This window comes from Fusarium flagelliforme (genome assembly GCF_020744385.1).
Source record: "Fusarium flagelliforme strain FIESC 12 MPI-CAGE-AA-0113 chromosome Unknown B0J16scaffold_6, whole genome shotgun sequence".
In the NCBI taxonomy this organism is placed as follows: Eukaryota; Fungi; Ascomycota; class Sordariomycetes; order Hypocreales; family Nectriaceae; genus Fusarium; species Fusarium flagelliforme.
In genome coordinates, this window is record NW_025763508.1 from 1218097 (window position 1) to 1244648 (window position 26552).

General features: G+C 49.2%; 5 protein-coding genes across 5 annotated transcripts; 3 read left to right on the top strand and 2 right to left on the bottom strand.

Moving 5' to 3' along the window:
• Positions 1 to 169: 169 nt before the first annotated feature.
• On the top strand, positions 170 to 1403 carry B0J16DRAFT_346862 (deoxyhypusine hydrolase). Its single transcript, XM_046128503.1, has 2 exons — positions 170 to 740; positions 791 to 1403. The coding sequence occupies exons 1-2, from the start codon at positions 244 to 246 to the stop codon at positions 1305 to 1307; spliced, it is 1014 nt and encodes a 337-aa protein (XP_045979995.1). The 5' UTR covers positions 170 to 243; the 3' UTR covers positions 1308 to 1403.
• On the bottom strand, positions 1341 to 1814 carry B0J16DRAFT_273265 (uncharacterized protein; the record flags this gene model as incomplete). The annotated part of the gene is made up of 2 exons (XM_046123631.1): positions 1341 to 1645; positions 1700 to 1814. The coding sequence occupies 2 exons, from the start codon at positions 1812 to 1814 to the stop codon at positions 1341 to 1343; spliced, it is 420 nt and encodes a 139-aa protein (XP_045979996.1).
• A 348-nt stretch (positions 1815 to 2162) lies between these two features.
• Positions 2163 to 8311, top strand: B0J16DRAFT_170532 (sister chromatid cohesion C-terminus-domain-containing protein). The gene is made up of 3 exons (XM_046122409.1): positions 2163 to 2557; positions 2606 to 2789; positions 2846 to 8311. Exons 1-3 carry the CDS (start codon positions 2395 to 2397, stop codon positions 8109 to 8111), a joined length of 5613 nt encoding a protein of 1870 aa, XP_045979997.1. The 5' UTR covers positions 2163 to 2394; the 3' UTR covers positions 8112 to 8311.
• A 1353-nt stretch (positions 8312 to 9664) lies between these two features.
• B0J16DRAFT_273045 (uncharacterized protein) lies at positions 9665 to 17947 on the top strand (the record flags this gene model as incomplete). Its single annotated transcript, XM_046123622.1, has 4 exons — positions 9665 to 10569; positions 10623 to 11447; positions 12330 to 12915; positions 12965 to 17947. Coding segments are annotated over 4 exons (7299 nt in total), but the record flags the coding sequence as incomplete, so codon positions are not given.
• On the bottom strand, positions 17917 to 21885 carry B0J16DRAFT_170610 (fungal-specific transcription factor domain-containing protein). The gene is made up of 3 exons (XM_046122410.1): positions 21148 to 21885; positions 20279 to 21094; positions 17917 to 20228 (listed from the first exon to the last, which is right to left on the bottom strand). Exons 1-3 carry the CDS (start codon positions 21471 to 21473, stop codon positions 18329 to 18331), a joined length of 3042 nt encoding a protein of 1013 aa, XP_045979999.1. The 5' UTR covers positions 21474 to 21885; the 3' UTR covers positions 17917 to 18328.
• Between the last annotated feature and the right edge of the window lie 4667 nt (positions 21886 to 26552).

Sequence of the window (26552 nt, forward strand, 5' to 3'; positions counted from 1 at the left end):
AGAATATTTCTAAACCCCCCAACCTCGCAGTGGTGCCCAAATATCATGGTCTCAATGAGTATAACAAGCTGCAGCCCGCCGGATATCGGACCGGTTTGGCGCCGATCTGCCTGAGAAAAAACCGAGGGTGGCGGGGTAGGCTTTCACAAAAGATAAGATAAGCTGGACCCCGCGAAGATTTTATTCTGGACTGACTTTCAGGCACTTAGTGATCACTACGAACTACACAAATTGATACCCAAAATGTCGCCTTCCGCTGATACACCAGAGACCTCTAGCTCGGCCGACTCTACGGTCCTGAGCTTGAGAAAGTCCCTCTGCTCCGAGGATTCGCCTCTACCCATTCGTTTCCGTGCTCTCTTCTCCTTGAAGCACGTCGCGACCACTGGAGATGACGATGCTACACGAATTGCTGCCATCGAGGCCATCGCCGCTGGATTCGCCTCGCCCTCCGCCCTTCTCAAGCATGAACTTGCATACTGCCTGGGCCAGACTGGCAACACTGCTGCCGTCAAACCCCTGCGACAGGTTCTCTCTGATCTAAAGGAAGACCCTATGTGCCGTCACGAAGCCGCTGAAGCCCTTGGTGCCCTGGGCTGGGCAGACAACTTAGATATCCTCCGTGAATTCCGCGATCGTAAGGAGGAGGATGTTAGTATTATCGAGACATGTGAGATCGCTATCGAGCGCATCGAGTGGGAGAATTCAGAAGAGCGACGAAAGGAGAAGCTGCGCCCTAGGTTCGTAAAATCATATGTTGGGTTGCCCCTAATTAACAATGTACTCTTAGTGACTTTGCCTCTATCGATCCCGCGCCCCCCATGCCCGAATCCGAGAAGGAAGTCGAAGTCGAAGAGCTCGGTCGAAAGCTCATGGACACAAGCCTGCCCCTCTTCGTCCGTTACCGCGCCATGTTCGCCCTCCGAGATCTTGCATCCCCTCCCGACCTGCCAACCGCCACTCCTGCTGTCCTCGCCCTTGCCAAGGGACTATCCGATTCTTCAGCCCTGTTCCGTCACGAGATCGCCTTTGTCTTCGGCCAGTTATCGCATCCTGCGTCTATTCCCGCCCTCACTGAGGCGCTGAGCAACACCGAAGAGGCCAGTATGGTTCGTCACGAGGCAGCCGAGGCACTTGGAAGTCTAGGCGAAGAAGATGGCGTTGAAGATACCCTGAGAAAGTTCCTACACGATAAGGAGAAGGTCGTTCGAGAGAGTTGTATTGTTGCGCTGGATATTGCTGAGTACGAGAAGGGTGGAGAGGCCGAGTATGCCTTGATCCCCGAGCCCGCAGGAGCTGCTGCCTGATTTTGAATGCGCTCGCGTTGTCGAGCATTGCGTCTAGTTGTTTTCGTTCCACCTAAAAGTAGATGTTAGAGATATACCAATGGAAAAGTTTCGGGTTTCATACATATGACCGCATTCGCAGTTGTACATGACCGTAGAGCCTTCGTCTGCACTGCGCAGCTGAACGGTAGTATATCTGACCTCCTCGCGACCACACTTGGGGCATGTTTCTTGGGCGATACTGTCAGTTCGCACGTCGTGCTTCACAACAGATTGGACAGTTGACTGCAGCTTCTGTCTCAAGAAAGAGGGAAAATCGGAAGGCTTCGTTTGCGTGACGGTGACTTTGGAGCCGGTATCTGCGTAAAAGATTAGAACATGCGCCCATCCGCGATCCTACAAACGGAACAAACCTCTGTTTTCAGCACCACAGCACTCGCAGCGCAAGACATTTCGCTGGGTACCTTTTGTCGCGGGCAAAAGGTTACCGCAGTCGGTGCAAAAGACGAGAGTTCCAATGGCAGCCATTTTATATCACAGCACTATAAGATTATGGGGAGTTGAAGGAGTTGTATTATGAGGGCGGCGCGCAAAGGTTGATCGAACAAATTCGGAGACAAAAAATTGGCCCAGCCATCATAGGCCCAAATCAAAAGTTCTATGCCAGGGTCTTCCGGAAAAAACAGCAAGGCCAGAGTGGGTCGAGTGGAACAAACGCTGACTGGCAGCGTGCCTGACGCACAGACCACTAGTGTCATTCAAACATCCAAAGGAAAGAGCAAGTTCACGAGGCTGATCATTGGTTTCCAAAGCTTTATTGAAGGCTGGCTTTCCACCTCACCGTTTACATTCATTTCCCCAGAAAGCTGGCAAACAATGTTTAATTAGCCGCAATTAATTCACGACAATCGCATTCATTGCTTTCACAATAGGTTCTATTGGCACGCATTCCACGGAAGCTGCACCGACAACTACGCGCTCGTAGCGTGTCCGCCTATTGTTTCGATTGGAGTCCCGATATTACCTGCGATCTTCCGATGCGCCATCATCCGTTCGCTCCTTCCCTTTGAACCAAGCTCTGTGATGGCTTGCCTCCCCGTACGGGATAATGGACAATATGCATCCCGATAATCATGGGGGTTTCCCCAATGGCCTGCTTGCTCAAACGGGGACTGACAATAACAATGCTGCCGTTCCTCGCAATCGCCCCTTCACTCTGCAAGAAGCTCTGCCCTTCTCACCGCAAACCTCGACGGTTCCATTCATTCCTGGTTAGTCACTACGACTTTGCGATACATTTTGTTGCTGACTCTGGTTAGATATAATCCCCGACCCCGTCTTTGGTTCTGGTTGCCCGGCACTCCCTTTGAACGACTTATTCCAAGCGCACGAATTCAACAGCCTCAACAAGGACGCCGCTGCCCACCCCCAGATGCCGCGCAACGTTAAACAAGCGGTCGACCATGTCCTCCAGGACATCAAGCCTGGCCAGCGAACGCATTAGTACGGGAATCATTTTTTTGCGTATTAATTTTGATAGTATTCTGACCGACTAATAGCAAGTTTACGCCCATTTCGAACACTGTCGCAACTCCGCCAACTGGCAAGAGCCTTATCGAGGGTCTGTCACCGGTCACAAGAAGCGTCTTCGATAAAGTGGGAGGCTACTTCAAAACGACAAAGCCTGGCATTCCCGAAGCGAAACAACTGAATGGCCAAGTTGGCGGCCACACGACCCCTAAGCAACGCTCTGCCTCGATCAATTCCCCGAACCCTCCACAGCCGCGCAGCCTTCCCGCACATAATTCTCAGGCACATAAATCGAACTCTGTTAGGATTGAAGTTGTTATACCGTCTAAGAGAAAATTCGACCCATCCACGTATGTTGATGTGAGGGACGAGTTGCAAGATGACACTCCGACCGTCGCTCCGCAACAAACTCAGCCGTTGCCACAACCCCCAGCGCCTACCACCGAGTCTCTTGGGCAGAACCATGTGGATACAAACAATAAAGGCTTATTTCGAATCGAACTTCCTCGCGCGAATATCAACCGTGAAGAGTATGTCGAAGTCGAAGAGACGCCAGAGGATCCACACCACCTTTCGGTTCGAAAGCAGAGTCAGCAAGGATATCCTGATAGCCAGGACCTCATCGGAGAGAGCCTGGACCAGCGTCAGCGGAGTGAGGCAGCTCTCCATGCACTGGACAAGCTTGTGCGCACTGTCTTCAACTCGGTAGGACGAGTGCTTGGAGATGAGCAAGGTTATGAGGAAGTCGTTTCCATGACATCAGAACAAGAGGTTGCTATGACCGCCTCTTCGCAACAGAAAATGCATGGTGCGATCCAAAAGACGATTACTCTCAGATGCTTCGACCGAATTCCTGTAGAGCACCTGGTCCAAATAATGAAGCTGAGTGATGCAAGCTTGAAGCAGGTTGAAAGCTTGGAGATACGGGTTGACGAGACTTGGAACGATGATACCGTTGATGCATGGGTGCAGCAGCTTTCTGATGTGGAAACAATGCTGAAGTCAGCCCGTACATGTCTCCGCATCCTCTCCGGTGGCAGAGAGGACAAGCAACTATACTCCGAAACCATCATTCAAAGGAGCGTAGATATTTTCAGAAAGGTCACTGAGGATGTCGTTATGCCCCTCGTGGAGCTAAGGCCGTCCGGGCCCGCCTCGGGGGTTTTCAAAGCTCTTTCAAAAAACAAGAAGCCCATAACATCGGTCTTTCTTTGTTGTCAAAAGTTGTTTGCATTGCTGGCTGAGCTTGTCACCAAGATCGAGCTCTCAGAGACCGTGATCAATTCCCTTGAATACACGGCGTCTCGACTGATTTTTATGGAGAATGCCTATTTCGAGAAGGACTCCGTCGTAGGGGTTCAAAAGTTCGACGGGCTCCGTTCTGTTGCAATGGATATGTTGTCCCAGATCTTCTTGATTAAGCCAGAACAACGTCAAGGCATCATCAATGAAATCCTCTCTTCACTCGAAAAACTGCCTGTTGGTAAGCAAAGTGCTCGCCAATTCAAACTTTCGGACGGAGGAAGTGTCCAGCCTGTTTCTGCTTTGATCATGAGACTGGTTCAAGCAAGCTCTGGGCGAGTGGACGACAACAAGGATCATGATCGTCACAAGTTGCTTCGGAACATCAATGGTGAGCCGGAAGGATCAGACGATGAGGAACGCGCACCCACAGGCCCCAAACAATTTGTTTCCTCGATCAAGAGTGAGATTCAAGGCGCAAAGCAACACAGCGTCGCCATTAGGGATCTTGAGATTTCTGTTTCTCAACTTACCGATGCTGCGCAGCGCAATGCATCGTATGTGATAAGTTATATTGTCCAGCGTGCTATTGGGTCGACCAAATCCGGCGATACTCCTTATCGAAACTTGCTTGATCTTTTCGTCGAAGATTTTACCACTTGCCTCGACTCACCAGATTGGCCGTCAGCTGAACTCCTACTTCGAGTGTTGATGGTCAGAATGGTGCAACTTTTTGAAGCACCCAAGACTGCTGCTCCAGCGAAGAATATGGCACTGGAACTGTTGGGTGGTTTGAGTGCTGCCATCTCCCGCCTCCGCTCCCATGTTCAAAAACTCATGAACTCATCACATGGCAACGAAGCTGATGACTTGTCACGATACCTTGCCGACATTGCTAACCAAGCATTGGAACACAAGACCCGCGTGGAACAGCTTGTAGCCTGGACTGGACCTTACAGAGCCGTTCTTGAGCATGTGCAAAGCCGAAGCAGCGAAGATCCCCACTTATCAAGTGCAATCTCATTTCTAGTTGCGGGCTGGGCATCCCAGGTGCACATTGGCTACGATTCTTACAACGATGAGGAGGAGGAACGAGACGAAGAATTGGGACGCCTGGCTTATCGTCTTAGGATGATGGTTGAGGACCGTAGATGGCTCGTCAACGAGTACACTTTCAAGAGTGTCTCAGCGAACCAGGCTAAACTCTCTTACTGTATCATCTTGCTGCGTTCACCTCTTTGTGAAGCTTTCAGCAAGATCCTCAACATGCTGCTTGGCTCTATGGCCAGCGATCAAGCCACAGTCAGAAGCAGGAGTCTCAAGAGTGTCAACCAGGTTTTAGAGACAGATCCCTCGATCTTGGACGGCGACTCAACCGTTATTGATCTGATATTGGACTGCGCAGGCGATTCATCTATTCAAGTACGAGATTCTGCACTCGGACTTTTGGGCAACTGCATGACAATGCGCCCTCGCCTCGAGAATTCATTAACACCAATGATCGTCAATCGATTTCAGGACAACGGCCTTGGCGTAAGGAAGCGTGCAATGAAACTCACTCGTGATATTTATCTTCGAAATCACAGTAAGACACTTCGCAGCATGATAGCCAACGGGTTGCTGCGCCGAGTGCAGGATCCCGACGAAGGCGTTCGCGATCTGGCTCGCCAAATGATTGAGGAAGTTTGGTTCGCGCCATTCTACCAAGACGAGGGAACCGCCGTGTATCAGACGACGCTCAGTGAGCATGTGTCGCTTGTCATTCAAACTGTCAAGTCTGGAACGGTCACAGAGATGCTTGACAAGGTGTTCCGGTCCATCCTCAAACCCAAAGATAAATCTTTGAGTGGACCTTTTACAGTCTGCACTAAGCTCGTCGCTAACATGTTTGGGCTGATCGATAATCTCGACCCTGAAGATCCTACAGTCCCATCTGGCCGCGATGCACTGCACGTGCTAACGATCTTTGCAAACGCCGAGCCCAAATTGTTCAATTTCGAACAGATCCGGCTTCTGTTGCCGCATCTAGCAAACTTTTCGAAGCCTGAGGAGCTGGTCGCTTTTCGGCATGTGACTATTATTTATCGTCGAGTTTTGCCGACTTTGACCAGTGTTCATACAGAGTTTCTATCAGAAGTGCGCACGTACCTACTGAAAGCTCTCTCCAAGATCAGCCAGCGAAACTCCCTGGACGATTTGGTTGCTTGCACTCAGGTGGTTTGTGGGCTGCTCAACGTCTACACTCCACTGATCGGTACCCTGCTATCCAGTCTGCTGAAAATTGAACAGATACAGGCCAGACCTATCGACCAAAATTCGATTAATTTGACCTACGCGTACAGTCTGCTAATTGGTATGGTTGCAAAACATTGCAAGCTGGATGAGTGGACAGCTCCGTTTAAACAAAAATTTCCTAAATGGAAAGGAGACTCCGTCCCTTTGTTGGCCGTTGAGAAGCTGGTACCTCTTGCAGCACCCTCGAAGCCACTCGAGATCCGCAAGTCAGCACTCGACGCACTTGGATTGATCTGTCAAGCTTGGCCACGCAATTATGCGGTCCCCAAGCTGTACACATTGTTTGACCAGGTCTTCAAAGAACAAATCCCCGGTCTTGAGATGTTGATATTAAGGTCATTTCGAGAGTTTCTTGTGACCGAAGAAAAACGCTCGGAAACAGCAGCGGAGGCGCCAACATCAGGTAAAAAGCGAGAATTGACAGTCATGGGAGGGACCAACTTTGACGATGTCGCTAGTGCTACTTCTCAGCGATTTTTGAAGTACATTTCTCGTATCGCACTCTCCGGCCAGGGTGATCATGCTTTCCTCGCTACAGAGGTTCTGGGCAGCATTAACCGACAGGGTCTAACACACCCCAAAGAGACCTGTGTTACGTTGATGACCCTCGAAACTTCGACGAACCGACGAATTGCGGAGCTGGCCTTTTCTGAGCATCGGTACTTACACGAGAAGCACGAGACTGTGCTTGAACGAGAATATGCCAAGGCGGTGCAGTCAGCTTTCGCATATCAGCGGGATGTTGTGGAGGATACTCGTGGTGCAACAACAAACCCCTTCCAATCCAAATTACACTTCCTGATGGAAGTGCTCAAGATTAGCAAGATGAAGAACCGCCAGCGCTTTTTGGACAAGCTCTGTGGTCAGCTGGACTTTGACCTTGCCAAACTGGAAACAACCGAGGAGATCCCGTCCCATATGGCTTTTGCACGCTTCATCACCGAGAACCTGGCATTTTTCGAATATCAGACGGTTGGAGAGTTGCAAACCACGGTGAATGCTATTGAGAAGATGGTGACCAGTACTGGTGCCCCCCTCGCACAGGCCATCGAGTCGGAGATCTTTAATGTTCGCGTCGATACACTGCAATCGTCAGCACCCGAGGCCTCAGCACCAGTTCCTGCAGTTTCGGGTGACGCAATTCCTGGAACAGCACCTGGAACAGCACCTGGAACAACACCATTGGAGGGCGATTCCAGAATAGCTCTGGCGATTGCATCCGAAGTTGAGCCCGCCCGACTGCGTCAGCTGGCGGCAGCGTCCATTATCCTATTGTCAATGTGGGAAACGCGAACCCATTTGCGTCGTCTTTACGGCATGGGTAACAGTCGGCATGATAGCAAGGCGAAGGCATTAGCTAAAGATTTGAACAAGACACCAGTCAAAGTTCAAGGTGTTCATGGAGACAAGGTTTGGGACGAGATCGAGTCTCATATGGGCGGACTCCAAGACCAAGAACGAATGGTCCAGAAATGCACCGCTCTCGTGGAACTCCTGAATGTCGACAAGGAGTTCAAGATTGCGGATGACGCTGATCAGATGGATATGGACGGTCCTTCGACTCCAAGTGGAGATGAAGAGGAAGACGAAAGCAATGTTGCGCTTGACAGAGGCCGTAAACGAAAGGGGGGAAACACACCTGGTGGACGAAAGAAACGGGCGAGGTCCGATTCGCAACCACGGAAGAGAGGACGACCTAGGAAGAACCCGTTGCCTGAACCTGACGTGGGCGCAGATCTTGATGGGGACTGGCTTTGAAGAGATTTGGAGGCTGAAAACAGCCGACACGGGGTATCATTTGAATCAGTTGGACTGGTTTTGACATGAACAATGCATATCGGGACAGGCGTTCTCATCCCGCAAGAGCGGATTTGAAGAGTATTTAGTGGGAAAGTGGCCTCGCGAATGAGCAGCGAATGAGTTTCTGAAAGGAATGAAAAACGGGAGCCAGGAGACGATGCATGGCGTTTTTGGAGCTTTGCGATTTATGATACCTGAGCTATTCACATTACAATGTAGCTCACCCTAATGCCAATGGGAGGGAGCCTGCAAAGAGCATCATACTCGTTAGCCCAATATATGGGTATTTCTGAGTACAGTACCTATATACAAATTCGACGACCTAGTACTACTTTTATTGCGTTGCTGTAAACAATATTTAATACAATGAATAGATGAAAAACTTTGACACTATATATGAGAGCATGAGTATGTCCTGATGATGGATTCTGTCAGATATTTTGATGTGAAACAACAGTCCAGAAAACAAGTTGAAACAGGAAATCACTCTCCGTTGCGAATAAGACGGCAATAATATAGCCATGTGAGCGCCAAGAATCAAGGCAATTGGACAAAGGTGGCTGCATAGATGACATAACTTGAACATTTGTGCATCAAGTCAGATCGCCAAGACAAGGGTAGATCGCTCGGCAACTCTTGGCCGGCTTGGCATAGACTAACCCCTGCGAACATCAAGGACCAGTCTCTCGCTTGAATGATGACGACCCGTAACAACAAGATTTTGGGTCATTTTTGTTAGCTTGATAAACATCTTCCAATAGCCTGTTATCAGCTGCATCACACTGAATCATGGATACTACTCAGCCATCCACGTAGAAGGTGTTGCGACTGTTTGTGGCTGGCCATGTCACCATCAGTGCGTAGGTATGTACAGTAGAGTGGAACGACCCAGCGTCTAGACTCCAAGCTTTGAATCATGCTTATTGGAGGACTTTTGCTCCTGAACAAGAGACAAAGGAGGAGGCCTCTGGAGACCGGAATCTTTGCCGCTGACAGTAATTGTGCCGTTGCCGTTACCAGGTAGAGTACCTAATAGCTGTAAGGTAGCAGTAGCGTAGTATCAGACCTCTGGTTGTCCCCTTCGACGTGTCGCTCATAATGAACCAGCCAGTGATACACAAGTGGCATAGCACAGGCAGGAAGATGGCATTTTTCAGGGAAATGAAATGTAATTAAAAGGGGACAACGAGAGACAGGACAGTGAGGTCACTATTGATTTAAGCTAACGGGGAATCAACAAAACGGTGCCCACCACCAACCCTTCCCGTTCTCGAATTCTTGGCAGTTCATCTTTTTATTCCCTTAGGTACTGATACCTTACCTTTATTTTTACTTTTGCACTGCCGTAGTGACACGCACACGCACCATCCGCTGCTGACCCACGCATCAACTTGGACCCCAGTTCTTGGCGATGTCTACCTGTAAGCTCCTTTCTATTCTTTTCACATTTACTCGCACATAGCCTTTGTTACTGTTATTATCATTTTTTACTTACTCATATCGCGATAGTCAATCACTTCAACATCAAGCGTCAAGCGCACGCCCTTAGCCGTACCAGTACCGATCAATCGTGGAACCCATTTCGTCACGTCGCCTGGAACCGTCGAGCGCGCACATTCTCTGAGGCCGGCCTAGAAGGACAGCAACGTACTCGAGACGAGACGACCGGAGAAGAATTGTCACACGCCGTCACTGACCCTGGTCGAAGCGGACCAGCCAGAGAGTGGTCAACAGCAGAGACAATGATGGACACGAGGAAAAGCAAGGAAGAAGGTTATGACAGAGAGAAGATGGCCGGAGGAGGCTCGCCCATTGATGGAAGCGACGACATCCCTATATCACAGCGCTCACTCGTCGGCGATGAAAATCAATTACGAAACAGAAGACGCGAAGATGTTCCAGCTGCCGCAGACCAAAATGTCGATTTGGAGAAGAGAAAACTCGACAGGCGACAATCATCAAAACTTTTCCGCAATGTCCAGCCAAAGGAGCCTTTCACCGTCCGAAACCAATTGGAGAGGACCTTTCTCAACTCATACATTAACATCCTTCTTATCGCCGCCCCAGTCGGAATCGCTCTCAATTATATTCACAGCGTGAACCGAATCGCCGTATTTGTGGTCAACTTCATCGCAATTATTCCACTCGCCGCCATCCTCAGTTTCGCCACGGAAGAAATTGCCCTACGAACTGGCGAGGTTCTTGGAGGTCTAATCAATGCTACTTTCGGTAACGCTGTTGAACTCATCGTCGCTATCTTGGCTTTGGTGGATAACAAGGTCATCATTGTCCAGACCTCTTTGGTGGGATCAATTCTCAGCAACCTGCTTCTCGTCTTGGGTTTTTGTTTCTTCTTTGGTGGACTGCGACGTGAAGCCCAGTATTTCAATGAGACAGTAGCACAGACTGCGGCTAGGTAAGTTTCAAACACTGACTCGATGAACCTTCTTTGTTAACAAGGTGTCACAGCATGCTCGCTTTAGCTGTCGCTTCCGTCATTGTACCAACGGTTTTCGATCAAGCCAGGGACACACCGGCCACTAACGTTGCCCGGCTCTCAAGAGGCACAGCTGTCATCCTCCTCATCGTCTATGCGGCCTATCTTCTTTTCCAGCTCAAGACTCACTCTAGCACTTTCCGACAGGAAGGCCAGAAGGTTGCCGCGAAACCTTGGTCGCGTGGCGGCGGCGGCGCGAGTCTCCGTCAAGGTGTCATGGTCCCAGGTGCTCTTGTTGGTGGTGGCATGACAGGTCGCGAAGAGAATGAGCGTCTCTCCCAGATGCTCATGAACCCTCATCGCCTACCAAAGACTGAGGAAGATGAGGACGAGGAGGAGGAGCCCCAGCTGCACTTCTGGGTGGCAGTTGCTACGCTTACGATTGCTACTGTTTTGATTGCCCTTTGCGCTGAGTTTATGGTCGACTCCATCGACGCCGTTACGAAAACCGGAGGTGTATCTGAGGAGTTCGTCGGATTGATCTTGCTGCCAATCGTCGGTAACGCAGCTGAGCACGCAACGGCCGTGACCGTTGCAATCAAGGACAAGATGGATTTGGCCATTGGAGTTGCAGTCGGAAGCTCCATGCAAGTTGCTCTATTCCTGATTCCTCTGCTTGTCATCATTGGCTGGGGCATGGGCAACGACGAGATGAACTTGAGTTTCGACTTGTTCCAGGTCGCCACTATGTTTGTAGCCGTCTTGCTGGTCAACTACCTGATTGCAGATGGTAAGAGCCATTGGCTGGAGGGTTGGCTTCTGATCTGCCTCTACTCTATTATTGCTGTCTGCTCTTGGTGTAAGTCAAATCCACCAACGTACTTAACTTTACTGACCACAAAACAGGGTACCCAACTCACTCCGACGAGGCAAGTGCGTCTTAAGCTTGCACCTCTATCTATTTCTCAGCCCATGGTGCAAGGTTTTCGAAAGCTTTCCCCATTGATGTTTATATATTAGCCCCCATGTGGCTACCCGTCCTTGCCCCAATGATTTTCATGGATACTGGCTGAGGAGGCACTTGTACAAAGTCTATTTGAATTTTGAAAATCTATTGGAAGTTTGGAAGTTTACTTCATCACAATCGTTGAGGCAAAGATGACTATACCAGTGCGAAGCGACAGGCGTTGAAGGCAATGTCAATTTCTAGTTATAGCTACTCTCAATAAAATCGAGATTAAAAATGCCTCCGGTCCCAGATTATGAGACAAAAGTCCTATAATCTACTCTGTACGGTATCCCAACTGCGGTAATAATTTGTTCATATGTGGGTATTGTAGAGAAAATAGGATCGTCCGCTTATGGATAAAGCAATATTGGGTGATAATGGCAATCATGAATAATGCGATAGCTACCCTTATCCAACAACAGTGAATAGATATTTCCATCTCATTATGCTTTTGAAATCAGTGAGTTGTTTTTTACTATTCATCTTGTTCAAGCTTTCCATACACTTTAAGACAGCTATTGTGAACAGCCAATCACATTACACAATGATGTGTGTCCAGCAACAAGCTTCCAAGACTGAAAAGCGGTGAATGGATTCTGCCGCGACCTCCAACCTCACGTTCCAAGCGCTCATGCTACTGACGATATCCGTTTGCGACAAGCGATTCTCCATCAACAGCCTCGTGATCGGCTTAGTCAATCAAGCCAATCCACTCAGAGCAACATGCGAGCTACAGGATTATATCGCGCCCTGTCGAATCTGCCTCTGTAGCGAGCGAGCGACAGCCCGATCCCATGTCACGAAATGGTAGCTCCAGGAACCCGGTCCCACGCATGGGACCGCCGCACTGGCGACAGTTTAGCAAGTCGAGCTTAGATCGCACCCATACCGAGGTCCCAGCTTCCCCTGCGAGCGTATCGACCCATTCCACTCTCAAGGAGGAGAAGCGAACAAGAATAGAACGCCGATGTACTGTGACGGTCAACGAAGGCTATGCCCGGGACGAGGTCCTGCTCAATTTCGATGTAGTGGGCGCTGACGTGAAGCCTGGAATGTTGATGTGTATATCGACCGTGAAGGACGACCTGCGAAAGATTTCTACTGGGCATGGTGCCGGTAACAAGCAAAATCAGGATGCTTCCAAGGGAATGTCAGGAATCCAAAATGGAGACAGCGCGGGTTTCAAGTATTTCTTTGTCGCAAAGGATATGCCTCAAGAGACCAAGACTCGGAATCCTGACGTCGAAGTTTATGTTTTGAAGCATATCGCCGATGCCTTTGGAATGAAGAAGGGCTCTCAGGTCCTCTTGACAATGGTGAGGGATCCCTCCCAGCGTGAAATGCATGATGCTAATATCGATCAAGGTGGATGCCAAGAATCCAGCTACGGAAGCTTCTCACGTAGAATTGTCCTTCAAGGACCAGTATCTGTCTAGATCAGACATTTGGAGAATGACCGTTGGAGAACTGACTGGAAGAACCGTTTACAAAGGCCAATCGGTTCTGTTCATGGGCACCATCAAAGCGCAAGTCACTGCAATCTATGTTGATAGTCATAAAGTGCACTCTGCGTTCTTCACCCGCGACACTCGGCCCATCTTCCGAAGCGAATCAGCAAGATACGTCCTTTTTATTCAAATGGCAAAAGAGATGTGGGAGTTCGATGCAGAGAGCTCCGGCGAGATTATGTTCAACAAGGTCGTTAACGGGTTTCTCCCCGCGTTGTTTAAGAGATGGGCTATGCTCAAGGCTAAGCACCTGGTCAGCATCGTACTGTTCGCGCGTGTAGAGTATGATACTGGTTTGACGGCTGAGTTCGATAGCCTTTCTGGTGACTTTTATACCGGCATACAGCCCTCTGGACCTCGTCGACCGTACAAAGACTTTTACCGAGTGGTAGTCAGCGAGATGGGCAGTGGAGAATGGACAAAGATTCTGCACCAGCTGAAGGTGGAATTCAACTTCTTCCGCCGGGATATCAGTTTGTACCATCACAAGCTTAACGCCCAAGCTGAGATCAATGGCCCGGACTCTATTCCTAAGGATACTCCTCCATCTCGCGTCAAAGCCGAGTCGACTTATGCCATGTATGGCAATGTTCTAGAGGCAATAAATCTCGCTTCATCTCAGTTTGCGCACGATCACATTGATCGAGATCTCACCAGGACAGGAATATCGATTGCAGTAATCAGCCCTGGCTCTGGTGTTTTTGAGGTAGACTACGAGACTTTGCGAAGGACTACTGAGGCATTGGTAGGGAATGGTATTGGTATCGATCTGATATGTATGCCCAAAATGCCCCTGCATTCAGTACCTCTCTTCAAGTACCGCAACCCGCAGTACTCTGACGACCACGGCCATGCTCATCGGTCAAGCTTCTCGAGATCGTTTCACAGTCGCGATAGCACGCCCAATCACCCTACGCCAGTGATCGGTAGCTATCAATCTCTTGGCGAATCCTTCTCACCTTCTAAAGGACTGAGTCTTTCGCGCCGTGCCGATCCCCTCATATCCATGGCAACAAGCGACCAGTGGTGCTTTGCGCTTCCGCAGTGGCTTCATGTTTCGTTCTGGACTGGCGCCTCTGATGAGGCTTTGTCGTATGAAGGTATCGCTTTGTCTGTGTCTAATAAGGTTGTACAAGACGACGAAGATGAGTTCAACATTCGATGCCGTATGTACGCCCTGCAGATGAGAAGTGTTCTCGAAACAAACGAGATCGAAACGACACCTTTGCAGGTTGATACTCATTTCCCCGCTAATATTACCGAACCGCCATCCTCGCAAAAATACCGTAACACTGGAATCAATGATACTGTGTATATACCCAACAGACGTCCACCGGATGGTCTTTTCGACCACACTTATGGGTTTCAAAGATTTGTCCCAGACAGATTGGCACGCCCTGGCGAAAAGTCACTATGGAAGCAATTGCAAGAGTTCGATGATCACAGAGCCAAGATTTCCCATGGCCGTAGTCGGCATCACTCGTCTCGATATGCCAAGGATTTGGACGAAATCACGAGAAGACAGTTGGCCGAGGACTCAGGCCTTTATGGAACCTCGCTGCCAGAGAAAAGGGCGCCTATACTCGGACCTTCGGCAAGGAAATTGTCAATGAATATCACTGATGGCGATAAGCCATCGCCAACCAGCCTCAAGAAGAGCGCCGAACCAACGCCGAAGCCACCCAAACAAATAGCGAAACAGCCCAAGCTGATGAGGCAGATCAGTCTTGGCCAGAGAGGATTTGGTATTGCTGCTCCCAAGGCAGTGGTTGCAGAGATTAAGGCTGAGACAGTCAATGCTTCTGGTGTCACTTCTGGCGAAGCCAAACAGCCATCAACACCCCGCGTCCGACCAGAACTACGCCCAAGCTCCCCACAGACAATCTCCAGTCATCCGTCATCAGTTTCTATTCAGAAATATCGGCTAGATGCTCCAGACACTATTGTCGAAGGAGTGCCTATGACTCCTAGTATTCCTATTCTTAAAAGAAACAATTCCAATCTGGATGTGGCTGCGATGCAGCTGAGAAACGCATCAACCACGATAGGCACGTCGATTAATACTCGGCAGCAGAAGCGAGAGGACGATCGCGATCTCAAGTATTCGGAAGCCCTTCGCGCTGATGATGCTCAGAAACTGTACACCAATAAACTGCGAGCTGGTGCATTGAGTGATGCTGTCCAGGATCTCCCCACGACTCTGTCACCTACCACTGCTATCACTCCGTGGCTGACTCTTGTGAATCCTTCCAACCCGGAAAGCCTCGCGATTGACGATACCGTTTTGTATAGTCGATGGCAACACGTTTATCCTCAGATTGCCCAAATGAAGGTTCAGAAATGGAAAGCTCTTTGCTGTCCTGCGTCTGTACCCCTAACCACCGAGTACTTCCCTTCAAAAACACAGTTCGATACAGAATATCATCGTCATCCATATACCGTCGAACAGGACGCTGATGATGATGTGGTCGAGACACCCAAGTCACGCCAGGAATTCATTCAAGAACTGATCAGTTTGCGATTCACACAGGGATTCCAAGTTGTGGTAGGACCATTAGTTGCTCGCGCTTTTGGACAAAGCATGATCAAGATTGGCGACATATTCTCAAGAGATCAACCCCTGGAGGATGGCACAAGTATCTTCATGTCAGTCGGCAACAGCATCCATCAACTCTCGTGCGTCAATGGCACGGAAGTCGAGGTGAACATTTTCATGCGAAAGCCAACGGATACTTCGTTCATTTCCCAAGGCTTTTCGCCAATCTACAAGCCTGCCATTCGCACACTGTTGGACGACACCTACGAAGCGCGCGAAATTGATCTTCTCACCCCTCGTACTGACCGCAACTGGAACATGATTGATTCATACATCGCTGGGCATCATGACGAAATGACAGACAGCCTTCGCTTCTGGCGAGCAAGATTCGTCCTTATCCCTGTTCTGCGAAAGGATGTGCCAGTAGCAAGGACACAGACAGGGGATCACGCCGAAGAGGTACGAATCGAAGGTATCAAGCGTCTTGCTCAATCCTGGCAAAAGTATCGATACATTCCTCCGAGTGAGCGGAGATATCATACAGTTGGTCAGCAAAAGCGACAACGTGACCCCAACCCGCTCGACATCGTATGGAAAACTGATGATCCTTCAGTGGTCATTACCGCTGAAGTTGAAACGCTTCCTCTCACAGAAGGCGTGGAAGGTGCTAGTCGAAAGGGGCTTGTGTCAAACAAGGAGCGCTTCAAGAAGTCCAATTTGAATTTGGCGACCTTGGCTGATGCTATGCAGCAACCTGTCGAGAATGGAGGTGTTAGGCTGCAGAATCGCAGATGGCATCTTCGCCTCTACTCTGCCAGTTTCATCGGATCGGACATGGTGACATGGTTGCTTGACAACTTTGAGGATCTCGATACTCGAGAAGACGCCGAGGCGCTGGGTAATGCCTTGATGGTGCATGAAGAACCAAAGTCTGGAAACACCAAAGACAAGGGCGGCCTCTTTGTTCACGTTGATAAGCGGCATCAGTTCCGTGATGGTAACTACTACTATCAAATCGCCAGTGAGTATGCCAAGCCTCATGTGGGATGGTTCAACACTCGACGAGCTCCTGTACCGCCAACACCAAGTCTTGAGGCGTCGAATCGAGACTCACCTCGGACTCTGATGTCAGCTCGTTCGGGCGAGGAAAGCGGTTCCCCTGCATCAACCTCAACAACACCAACCATATCATTCCCCTACGGCGGAAAGAGGCCGAGGGTTGTGCTCAGCAAGGTCATCAAGTACGATGTTGATCATCGCAAGCGGTCATATAGACCAGAAAGGATTGACCTTCACTATGACCGTCTTCACAACCCTGACAGCTGCTACCATATCCGCATCGACTGGATGAACGTCACAACAAAGCTAGTGGAGGATGCAGTTGAGAGCTGGGCTCGAGAGGCCAGCCAGTATGGCCTTCGACTTGTTGAAGTACCTATCAAAGAGGCATGCACCATTACTGAGACAAATCCATTCAGAAGACCATATCGCATCAAGTTGGCAGCCCGTCCTCCGGATCAGAAGCCTGAAACGTACATCGACCCCAACTCCTTGGGCCCGACGACATCTCCAAACAAGCACTTCTACCAGACGGCAATTCTCAAGAAGTTCGACTTTGTTCTGGATATGGAGGCAGCATCCAACTTCCCGAGCAACGTCGATGTGAGCTACTCCTGGGGCAAGCCTGAATACAGGTACACTCAGTACATCCATCGCAGTGGCACTCTACTGGCTGAGATAACGGATGAAGGCGATCTTTTGATTCTAGCAAACCGGTTGTATAGTAACCGCCCTGCGAACCCTCGCGACAAGGACATCCGTTCCATTGATCCACCATCTTTGGCAGAGCGCGGCGGCCGCATGTCATCGTACGGCGCCTATTCAACCTTTGGAATGACAGAATCCGCAACACTATCGTCGCCGCTCCTCAAACCAACACACTATTATCACTCGCCAGCGCTGAAACCAGCTGATCAACAGCATAAGGCCATACCCGCAACAACTCCTGATCCCGATTCTCTCAACGCCGAGATCGACGAGTTTTGTAAGAACAAGACCGCTCTTGAGGAGTTCTACAAGGAAGCTTTAGAGAAGGGTCAGAAGGTCCAAGGCACGCCTGCAACAGCGCCGGTGGCCACGCCATTAGAGGCTGTGCCTGAAGCTAGTATCCCGACGCTTGGATTGCCGCCAGGTGTTTTGGGAGGCAACGATGGAGCGCCGACGAAGCGGCTTAATAGTCCCATGTCGTTCCTCCGAAGGAGTAGTGTTCAATATGATGGCGGGTCCAGTCTGACTGGACGTTAGAAGGAATGTTGTATACTTTTCAGGATACCATGATGAATTAGCGATGCATGTCTGCCAAAGGCGGTGATGCCTGCATATGTATTAATAGTATTGAGCGTAACTTCCTCACATTCATCGAGATACTAGACGAGACGTGATTGTTCCTTGACGCAGTACGCTTGTTGACCATTGCATTGTGCAAACTAACACTAGGGGTATACTAAAGCAAAAGGCAGCCCAAAATATAAGACTCCTTCTAAATAAATCATGCTGTTCCGTCCATCGTATCTCATACCTTTGTAATTTGTCCCTATATGCGCCGTATTCTTTATCCATATATATCATCTAAACCCTCAAGAAATTAACGCCTCCAATGTCATCATATCAAATACTTTTTCGCCCTTATGCAATTGTGCCACCCTGGTTTAAAACAATGCAGTTGTTCAACAGAGTAGCGGCTTCGTGAAGAAGCTCCCAGCGTGTTGTCTCGAAAGTATCTTTGAGAACCATGAGAAGAGCCGTATTCGAGTTGAAGCCGACTCTGTTCTGCAGGTCGGACGGATCCTCGATTGTGCCGAACTTGATAAAATAATTCCTCATGTGATGCAGCTTCTCCTGCTTGTTAGTTGGCAATGGAATATTCGGACAAGGGCCCTCCAGTGCAAATCCGTAACTCCATACAACCAGCGCAGCAAAGTACATGACCCAAGGTCGGTTTAGAAGAACGTCGTCTCGGGCATCATAAGGTTCATCGAGATGATAACCACCGGCGTGCGCTGGAGAGACTTGGTCGGGAGCCAGAACAGAGCATAGGAACTTGATGGCGTAAAAGGCAGCATCTCTTGCCCTTGCAGAATGCGCCCAGTGGTCTTTGATTCGCCTCTGAGCACTGTTGAACTCTTGAGGCCCAATAGTTCTGCCAAGCAGACGCTTTGCCCGAGCAAACATTTGGCAGTCAACAATATCAGCATGCATAGCCATGTGGGCTAGATGGTGCAAAACGGTGCGGCTTTCAAACACAACATTGAACTCTTGTCGCTTAGTAGCGTCATCCTGGTAAGGATCAGCTGCTTCGTTTCGCTCTAAATGCTTGTCAAAGTCCGCCTTCCAAGTGTCATACGCTCGAGTGAGAGTAGCTCGCCATCGGTCACGGCCACCCAAAGCTTGGATAATACCACCACCCAGAACGTTGACTTGAAGATCTCGCTGATGCATATGCCACGATACACTCAAGAGACCTGTCATGAGAACGGTTCTGCCGAAGGAAGTTGTGTGAACATCTTGGCCGCTCAGTGTTCGCTTAAGACCTTCCAAGAACGAAGTTGGCTTGATACCGTTCGACATCAAGTTTGACTCAATCCTCCAGACTTCGGAGCTACTTCCTGCTCTCCACATAGACTCATCACAGGGAAGAGGCAGTCGCATTTCATGAGCGACCATGACCGCTGAGTGGCCGAACATTGTGGCATGAATCGAATCAACGATGAATGCAGCGAATGCCGCACGCCTGGTGGCCTCATTGGTAACCCAATGCTCCCACCACTTATCCGCCGTTCCAGTGGCGCTGGAAGTGGAGGACTGTCGGGAACCGTTGGACCCATCGCGGGGGTTTGGCGGGGAATCCAATGCAGATTTGCCGATCAGGGACCGTCCCCTTCGCATCAAAGTAATTGTGGTAGCGTGGTGAATGTGGGCCCTTTCGTGGAGTTCTCTTGTCGCAAACATTTTCTCGTAAAGTTCAAGCAGAATTAAAGCTTGGAAGATCCATAGCTTGGCAGGCGGTCGGAAGTTGACGTCCATAAAGATATCCCAACGAAGATGCCAGGCAAGGAAGTTGGACAGCTGAGCGCTCGCTCTTGTCACCTTATGCCCGTGAGTTCGATCCAGACATGCACCCCCGATAGCCATCATTGCAAGCAACAAAAGATTGGGAGTCTTGTCAGGCGAGAACGTAGGCTTATGAAGGATAGGCATCTGGTCACTAAAATGGTACCAGTAAGAACCGATATAGGCCTGCATCATCCTCTTGCTAAGCATGTGGTCGCCGTTCGAGCGATCGCCTTCCAGTAGGTCGGCCCACTGACGATCAGGAGGAGCATGTTTATTATCGTGAAATCGTTCTTTGATAAAATCGAACAGCTCTTGGCTCTTCTCCTCGGATATCGTAGCTTCAGGAACCTGCTGATCGAGAAGATTGTTGACAGCCATAATCTGCTGGGGAGCAGTTGGAAAATACCCGAGCGAGTTACTGTCAGTACCCAGAAGAGACATGTTGAACTGATTGCCTTGCAATTCCGCATAACTAAGCTTGGGTTAGCACAATCGCTCATGTAGGCTAGAGCTGATACTGACTTGGTGTAGTTGGGGCCCATAACCGGAGTCATAGCTTGGCTTGGCGAATTAAAGAGGTACGCCATAAAGTCCTCGGGCATTCCAACATAAGGTGATTTATTCAAATCGCCGCCCTCTCCAAAGACAGGGACAGTCGCGGGCATGGCCATCTGGTCAAGCATCATCATTTCGCTGGCCTGCGTAGTGCCTGGCTCCGAGTACTCAGCCGAAGTAACAGGTGCAGAATTCTGTCCATTGGAGTACTGGGCAGGAGGCAAATTCATAGGCATTACATTCTGCTGGCTGACGAAGTTGTTCTGTCCCATGTTTTGTTGATTCGAAAAGCCTTGTTGATTAGCAACGGGGGACATCACGTTGTATTGTGAATTGCCGGCCGATATGGAAGGTCTTTGAGACACTGCAGGTGATTGAGGTTGGCTAAGCTGAGGCGTGCGATTATCGTAGCCCTGGGTTGGGGACATGTAGCTATCCATGCCATTGGGCACATTGCCGTTTTGATACATCCCAGTTGGAGCATTGCCCATGGGCGAGTAAGGGCTGGGTGTTGGAACTTGAGGTGGTTGATAAGGCGTATTCGTTTGTTGCGACCTTCCGTAGTCGATAGAGTTGTTCCGACTGAAACTGGGGGGTTGTCCGGGAACAATAGTCGACGCCATGTGCCCGGCCATGGTATCTCTTTGATTAAGCTGTGAACCTTTTGCTGCATGTCGGTCCATATGTCTCTTGAGTAGATCTCCTCTAACAAATGTCCGTGTGCAGTTGGGAAAGGTGCAGTGGTAAGTTTGTTTCGAGTTGTGGTTTAGTTGATGTCGATATCTGGGTTCTATGTCAGCACATTGATAGGTAAGTTGCACGAAGTCAGGTCATACAGATGTTCGGCTCTTGAGTAACTCTTCCCGCACCCTTCAGCGCTGCACTCAAACCTCTTGTCCAAGCCTTTCCGACTACGTCTTCGTTTTCTGGCAGGACCTGGACCGTCTGAGGCGGATGATGCGCCATTTGGACCATCTTGGTTTCCTTCGATTTTTATATCCTGTTCAGGACCGTCATTTTCGGGCGAACGACTTCGTCGTCGACCGCGTGCTGAAGGATCTGAAGTGTCGTGAGGCGAGATATTTTGGCCTCCCATTGCGCCTGAGCTGACCGGAGATATAGGGAGGGTCGGCTTCACCTGGTTTGTTATAACAGATGCCATGACCCGCTTTCAGAAGAGGAAGCTCTGGAATATGGTGCGCTGCGATATATAAGTTGGGGGAGGGACTCGAAAAGGCCAGGCCGTGATATAAACCGGCAGGCAATAAGAAGCCAGCAACCAGGTAGTCGTAGGCCAAGGCGCGTAGATGACGGTTGGTAATTACTGCACTGCGCTGTCGCAAAGCGTGCCGTCGCAGTTGGGTCTTGATAGCGGGGTTTGGCTTGGTTGTGACCGGGGGCCGCGTGAGTGGGACTGGACGGAAATAAATTGTGTACGTTAATTGCTCCGTTGAAGACCCCTACGAATCGGTATGTCGCTGCAGGTAACGCATGACAGAATGGGGAAATTCGTTGAAGGTGAAGAAGATCAAAGGCAACAGAAGATCGACGCTCGCTCGGTTCAACTTGAATATTGGACTTTATGCTGATGAAGATGGGCACTTATCGGCCAAACTAGTTCCTTAATGTTAGCAACGAAGAATAACAAGTGTCGCGTGTTTCTGCGGCTAAAATGGAGACAGTATGAAGGAGGTGGATCGAGAAACCACGGGCCAGTTTGGGGAGGAACGGGATGTGGGACCATGACATGACTGGAACTGGAACTGGAGACGGAAAAGAAGCCGAAGCGAAAGAGGTTGTGAGTTGTCGTATTGTTCATCCGTTTATCTTGTAATGCACCATAGAATATGGAGTATTGAAGATTTAGACGCGGCTACAACCGAGCGAGAGCCAAACGTTATTATTCGGGCGCCGGGTGAGGCTTCGTGGGGGCGTATTAGTACAGTGCTAGGCGAATAGCCATGTTGTTTTGAACTTGTCGATTATCTAGAACTCGCGTAACTTTCGCCGAAAATACGGGACGCTTTGATCAATGTCGATGAAGGGATCACCCTTGAATGAAGATTTCCAAGAGGTATAATCCATTGTCGGACGCAGACCGAGTCGAACGATACAGGCAGCAGGAAGGATGTCCAAGGGGTTAGACCCAATGTTGGGTATAAGGTCTAACCAGTGACGAACGATGACCGGCAAGAAAAAGACCATACGTAATTGCTGATGTTTAATGATCTGCGATAATCTGACGATTTCCTGCTCCTGATTGAGGTGGAAAGAGAAGTCGAGCAAGAGCTACAGGTCCAGGTATAGGTGCCCGAATGTGGTCCCTGCAGTCAAAGTGGCGCCGGTGAAGGGTGAGGTAGACGAGATGAGACGCGAGGAAGAGGAGCATAGGATTAAATAGAAAGCAAAGAAAATATCATTGTTACCTACCTTGAGAGTTGATTCATACGTAGATGTGTAACAGATGCAACACAAGTAAGTGTGACAGAAGGATGTTGGAAGCCGACAAAAGTGCAGCGTGGGAAGAGAGAAAAGGTGGAAGACCGGCTAATAAGATTATACTTGAGAAAAAGAAAGACACGGTCTGAGCGACTTATTTTCTGGGGATTGAGGGGGCTGAGACTGTCGAGAAGAGAACAGCACCTATATGAAACAGGCTTGAACCTCGAGTAAAAGACGATAATCTGTTACTACCAAAAGCAATCAATCAATATAGTATCCAATACTGTAACGTACAGATAATAATAGAGTAGTCGTTGCGTGGGATGAAGTGAGTTTGGTTGATCTATGATCTGGGGAGAGTGGGGGGCTTGAATGGACTTTAACATGGAGCCTGAGTAAAGGTAAAGAAAGGTAAAGGGTCCCGTCAACGTCCAGCCTAACTCCCATTACCAGCCAATATCATCATGGATGCAATGCTAATGGTTGGAAAGGAGCCTGAACCCTTTTTCGTACCATGCCTTTTTCCTTCTCGGTAAAGCGTCCGTCTCTGATTCCTCCCCTTTTGCTGCTTCTCCACGCACGCTACGCTACTGTGATTCATCCCTGCACAATCTATTTAGCGCAGCCTCATTTCGAATCGATTTCTTTTACACCAGAGATTCCAGATATTATCAAGAGATCGGCAATGGATAGTGATACTTGGTTTATGACTTCACTCAGCTTCTCTTACATCAGAAACAGATACACATACCTAGATTGATCTCTAGAGATAGCTATCCTCACTTATCTCACGTCCAAAACACCCTTGCTCCGGGGAGAATGGCTGCACAGGGATGCTGTGCTATGGATGTGATAACGTCTGTTCTCACTTTCTGTCTGCTATCACGGACCGGGCATCCATGGCTTCACCCTCCTAAAATCTGCATCTGATTATTGAGGTGAGCACCTCAGCTAAACATCGGCCGTTCACCGAATAGACATAGTCAGATCACTCGTCATGAAGCATCAACCACTTGACAGTTATGACCTTATTGGTATGATCCATTGTCTGAGACAACACTACAGTCAGTACCCCGTATTGGGTCGTACGGCCAAAGCCAACCGTTGGTTCCAGCCATCCATGTCCTGCACTCTGTCTTCAGCCGATTCGATTCCTGCTGTAAAAAAGCGCAGTCTGTGCTTTCTCTTTCTTGCATGCTGCACTCCATCCAATAGTCGCTTATAACTGTCACGATCAATCATCAATCTCGGACCACTCGCCCCGAGCCAAGAAAGGAACCGAAATCTCACGGACCATACAGAGATGCTTACCAACTGACTACACCCAGCGGGCCGCCTTAGGCTTTGATCACGCTTGTCAGCTCGATTCCACCTACGCTTATCACCAAGGTCACAATACGTAATTGTTCAAACTCGAGTCAACAACAATCTATACATACAATGCTTAGTTACGACAACACCAATACTCATCGTCAATCATTTCTTGATCGCATGCGCAGATCCACGGCCTGAAAATAGCGACCAACACCAACCGCCGTTTCCTTCATATTCCTTTTTGTCTTCCCCAGTCTTACTTACAGATGGTTGGCGATCATTGATCTACAGCACGATTGGGCTACTGGAAATAGCAGTGATTGACCATCTCAGACTACTGTAAAGCACGGCTATTTTTTTGCTTTTCGTTCTCGATCAAATATCTCTGAGAATAGCTGATATGATAAATATAAACATCTAATAACTACCTCATGGCTGCCGTACAAAACCATCCAGCCATATCATGATTACCTTTAACAATGTAGGCTATTGCTCGCAAGTGATCACGATTGTCAAATTGGCACAGTACGATGCTTGGCGTCCTGCTGGTTACAATTGAGCAAGGCTGTCGTTTCACTCCAACTTCTCGACGCTGTACTACCACACAGTTGGGCGGCGGATGCATCCAGAACCTGCGCTTTTCAGAAGATGAAACTGGCCTTGAGTATAATGTTGCGTAATAAGCAATTACATCTCATAAGAATAACGTGGCAAAGCCTACTGTAGCTGTTAATATTGCCAGTCCTTTTTTCTCAGACATAAGACAGAACATCGCATGACAGCTTTGAGACTCTCATCAACCGTCTGAGCGCTAACAGGTCGGCTGATCAGCACCCCGGGTTTCTCTTCTCCACAGCGGCTGATGCATCTGACTGGGCATGGCATTGGCTCGCGTCTCCTCTGCCTGCAACTATTTCCTTCAGGTATGCAGGTTCATCCAATTCGAGTGTCCCTGATTTGCCCTCTCCTTGTTCAAGTCTCCAGCGTGGTAGAGCCCTTATCTAAGGGTACTCTTCATTGGTCGCCTTCTATGCCGATGTCGAGTTCCGTTCACTCATGGAAATCTCAAGATCAACGTAATGGATTGCGGAGTACAAAGATAGGATAACGCAGCTTGCATGCAGTGGTTTGCATGGAATCAACTCCGGGGAACATCCCTACAGACGGGCGGATTCTTCTTGACAGCCTGGCTGCGAATATGCACATGGTAGCCCCAAAACTGCGATGGTTGATGAAGTTCCAAACCAAGGGGCTCCTTCTGTTGTCCTACAATGCGATTGTGTCTTTCATGCATGATCTGGTAACACATATTATTCATCCGTCAAACTCCATATGTTGAGGCCGTTGTGATATTGTACTACCCCTAATTGTTTTGTGACCAGTCAACGACTGTAGTTCTTAGCTGAAAGAACTTGTCCTGTCCTCACCGGAGAAGCTGAATCAAGGATTCCTGTTTTGAGCTGTAGTAATTCTTGAACCTCCGGCTACAGATTTCATGCTACGATTGCTCGGTGACCCGTATGATAGTCGGTATACATCCTAATGTCGATGATACCACATAGCGAATCGATCGGACTCGAGAGCCTCAATTCACTTGGCAGACGAAGTCAGGTCGTGCGAATATGAAATCCACATGATGAGGAATGACTGCGCGTTTGACAAAAGAAACCGGCAGTACGTGTTTCGTCCCATGCTGGCGGATCGCAAGTGGAGATGGGGTCCTTTTTAGATCTCCGGTTCCAAGGCGATCGAACAGGCTAAAACCGATGCCGCGTTTTGCGATTGAGTGAGTGAGCAAGTGAGTCGTTGATTTGATCGACTCACACCAGCACGGCAGTTAAGCTTCATACCTAGGTAACGTGGGGGTCTTTAGTTGGCAGAAGACAGGTCCCACTACATTAGAGTGATGGACACGATACTCACCTGTGGAGATCTCGTGACAGCTTTTGTGGTCACTAACAAGTAACACCGCTTGATACTGAGATTGTTAGAGACTGCCTACGCAATATATTGCGAATGCCGAATACCGGACCGTGAGCATGTTGCAGTCGTGAATTAACGAGGGCGCAATCATGGATCCTACCAAGACGCAAGGCAGTTCTCATCTTCAAGCGACTTCGCTTGTCACCTTCAAAGGTACAGAGTACCCATCCATATGATCGGAGCATTATTGCTGAGGGGCACCGTCGGTTATGGGGCACCAAACGTGGTGAAGCACGACATGCTTCTAGCGGGTAGAGGCACGTGGAGGCCGAAAGTAAAATAAAGTGATGAGCTTGTTCCTTTGCCTCGCGACTAAAAGTACTTCCTTTTAGAAGCCCATCTTGGGAGTCCTTGTATGTAGATATTTGAAATCGTTCCTGTCCCGGTCAGGTTCAATCGATGTAACGGTCCCTTTTTTCAGAGTCCCAACGAATAGAACATGTCTCCGTACGCCTTGCCGCCTAAAATCGGCCGGAATCAGATGACCGACGTCAATAAGGCT

Coding starts and splice junctions, on each gene's coding strand:
- B0J16DRAFT_170532 (XM_046122409.1), top strand. CDS start 2,395: ATGGACAATATGCATCCCGATAATCATGGGGGTTTCCCCAATGGCCTG. Junction 2,558..2,605: donor GACGGTTCCATTCATTCCTG/GTTAGTCACTAC, acceptor GACTCTGGTTAG/ATATAATCCCCGACCCCGTC. Junction 2,790..2,845: donor CCTGGCCAGCGAACGCATTA/GTACGGGAATCA, acceptor ACCGACTAATAG/CAAGTTTACGCCCATTTCGA.
- B0J16DRAFT_170610 (XM_046122410.1), bottom strand. CDS start 21,473: ATGGCATCTGTTATAACAAACCAGGTGAAGCCGACCCTCCCTATATCT. Junction 21,095..21,147: donor TACTCAAGAGCCGAACATCT/GTATGACCTGAC, acceptor CATAGAACCCAG/ATATCGACATCAACTAAACC. Junction 20,229..20,278: donor ATGGGCCCCAACTACACCAA/GTCAGTATCAGC, acceptor ACCCAAGCTTAG/TTATGCGGAATTGCAAGGCA.
- B0J16DRAFT_346862 (XM_046128503.1), top strand. CDS start 244: ATGTCGCCTTCCGCTGATACACCAGAGACCTCTAGCTCGGCCGACTCT. Junction 741..790: donor AAGGAGAAGCTGCGCCCTAG/GTTCGTAAAATC, acceptor ATGTACTCTTAG/TGACTTTGCCTCTATCGATC.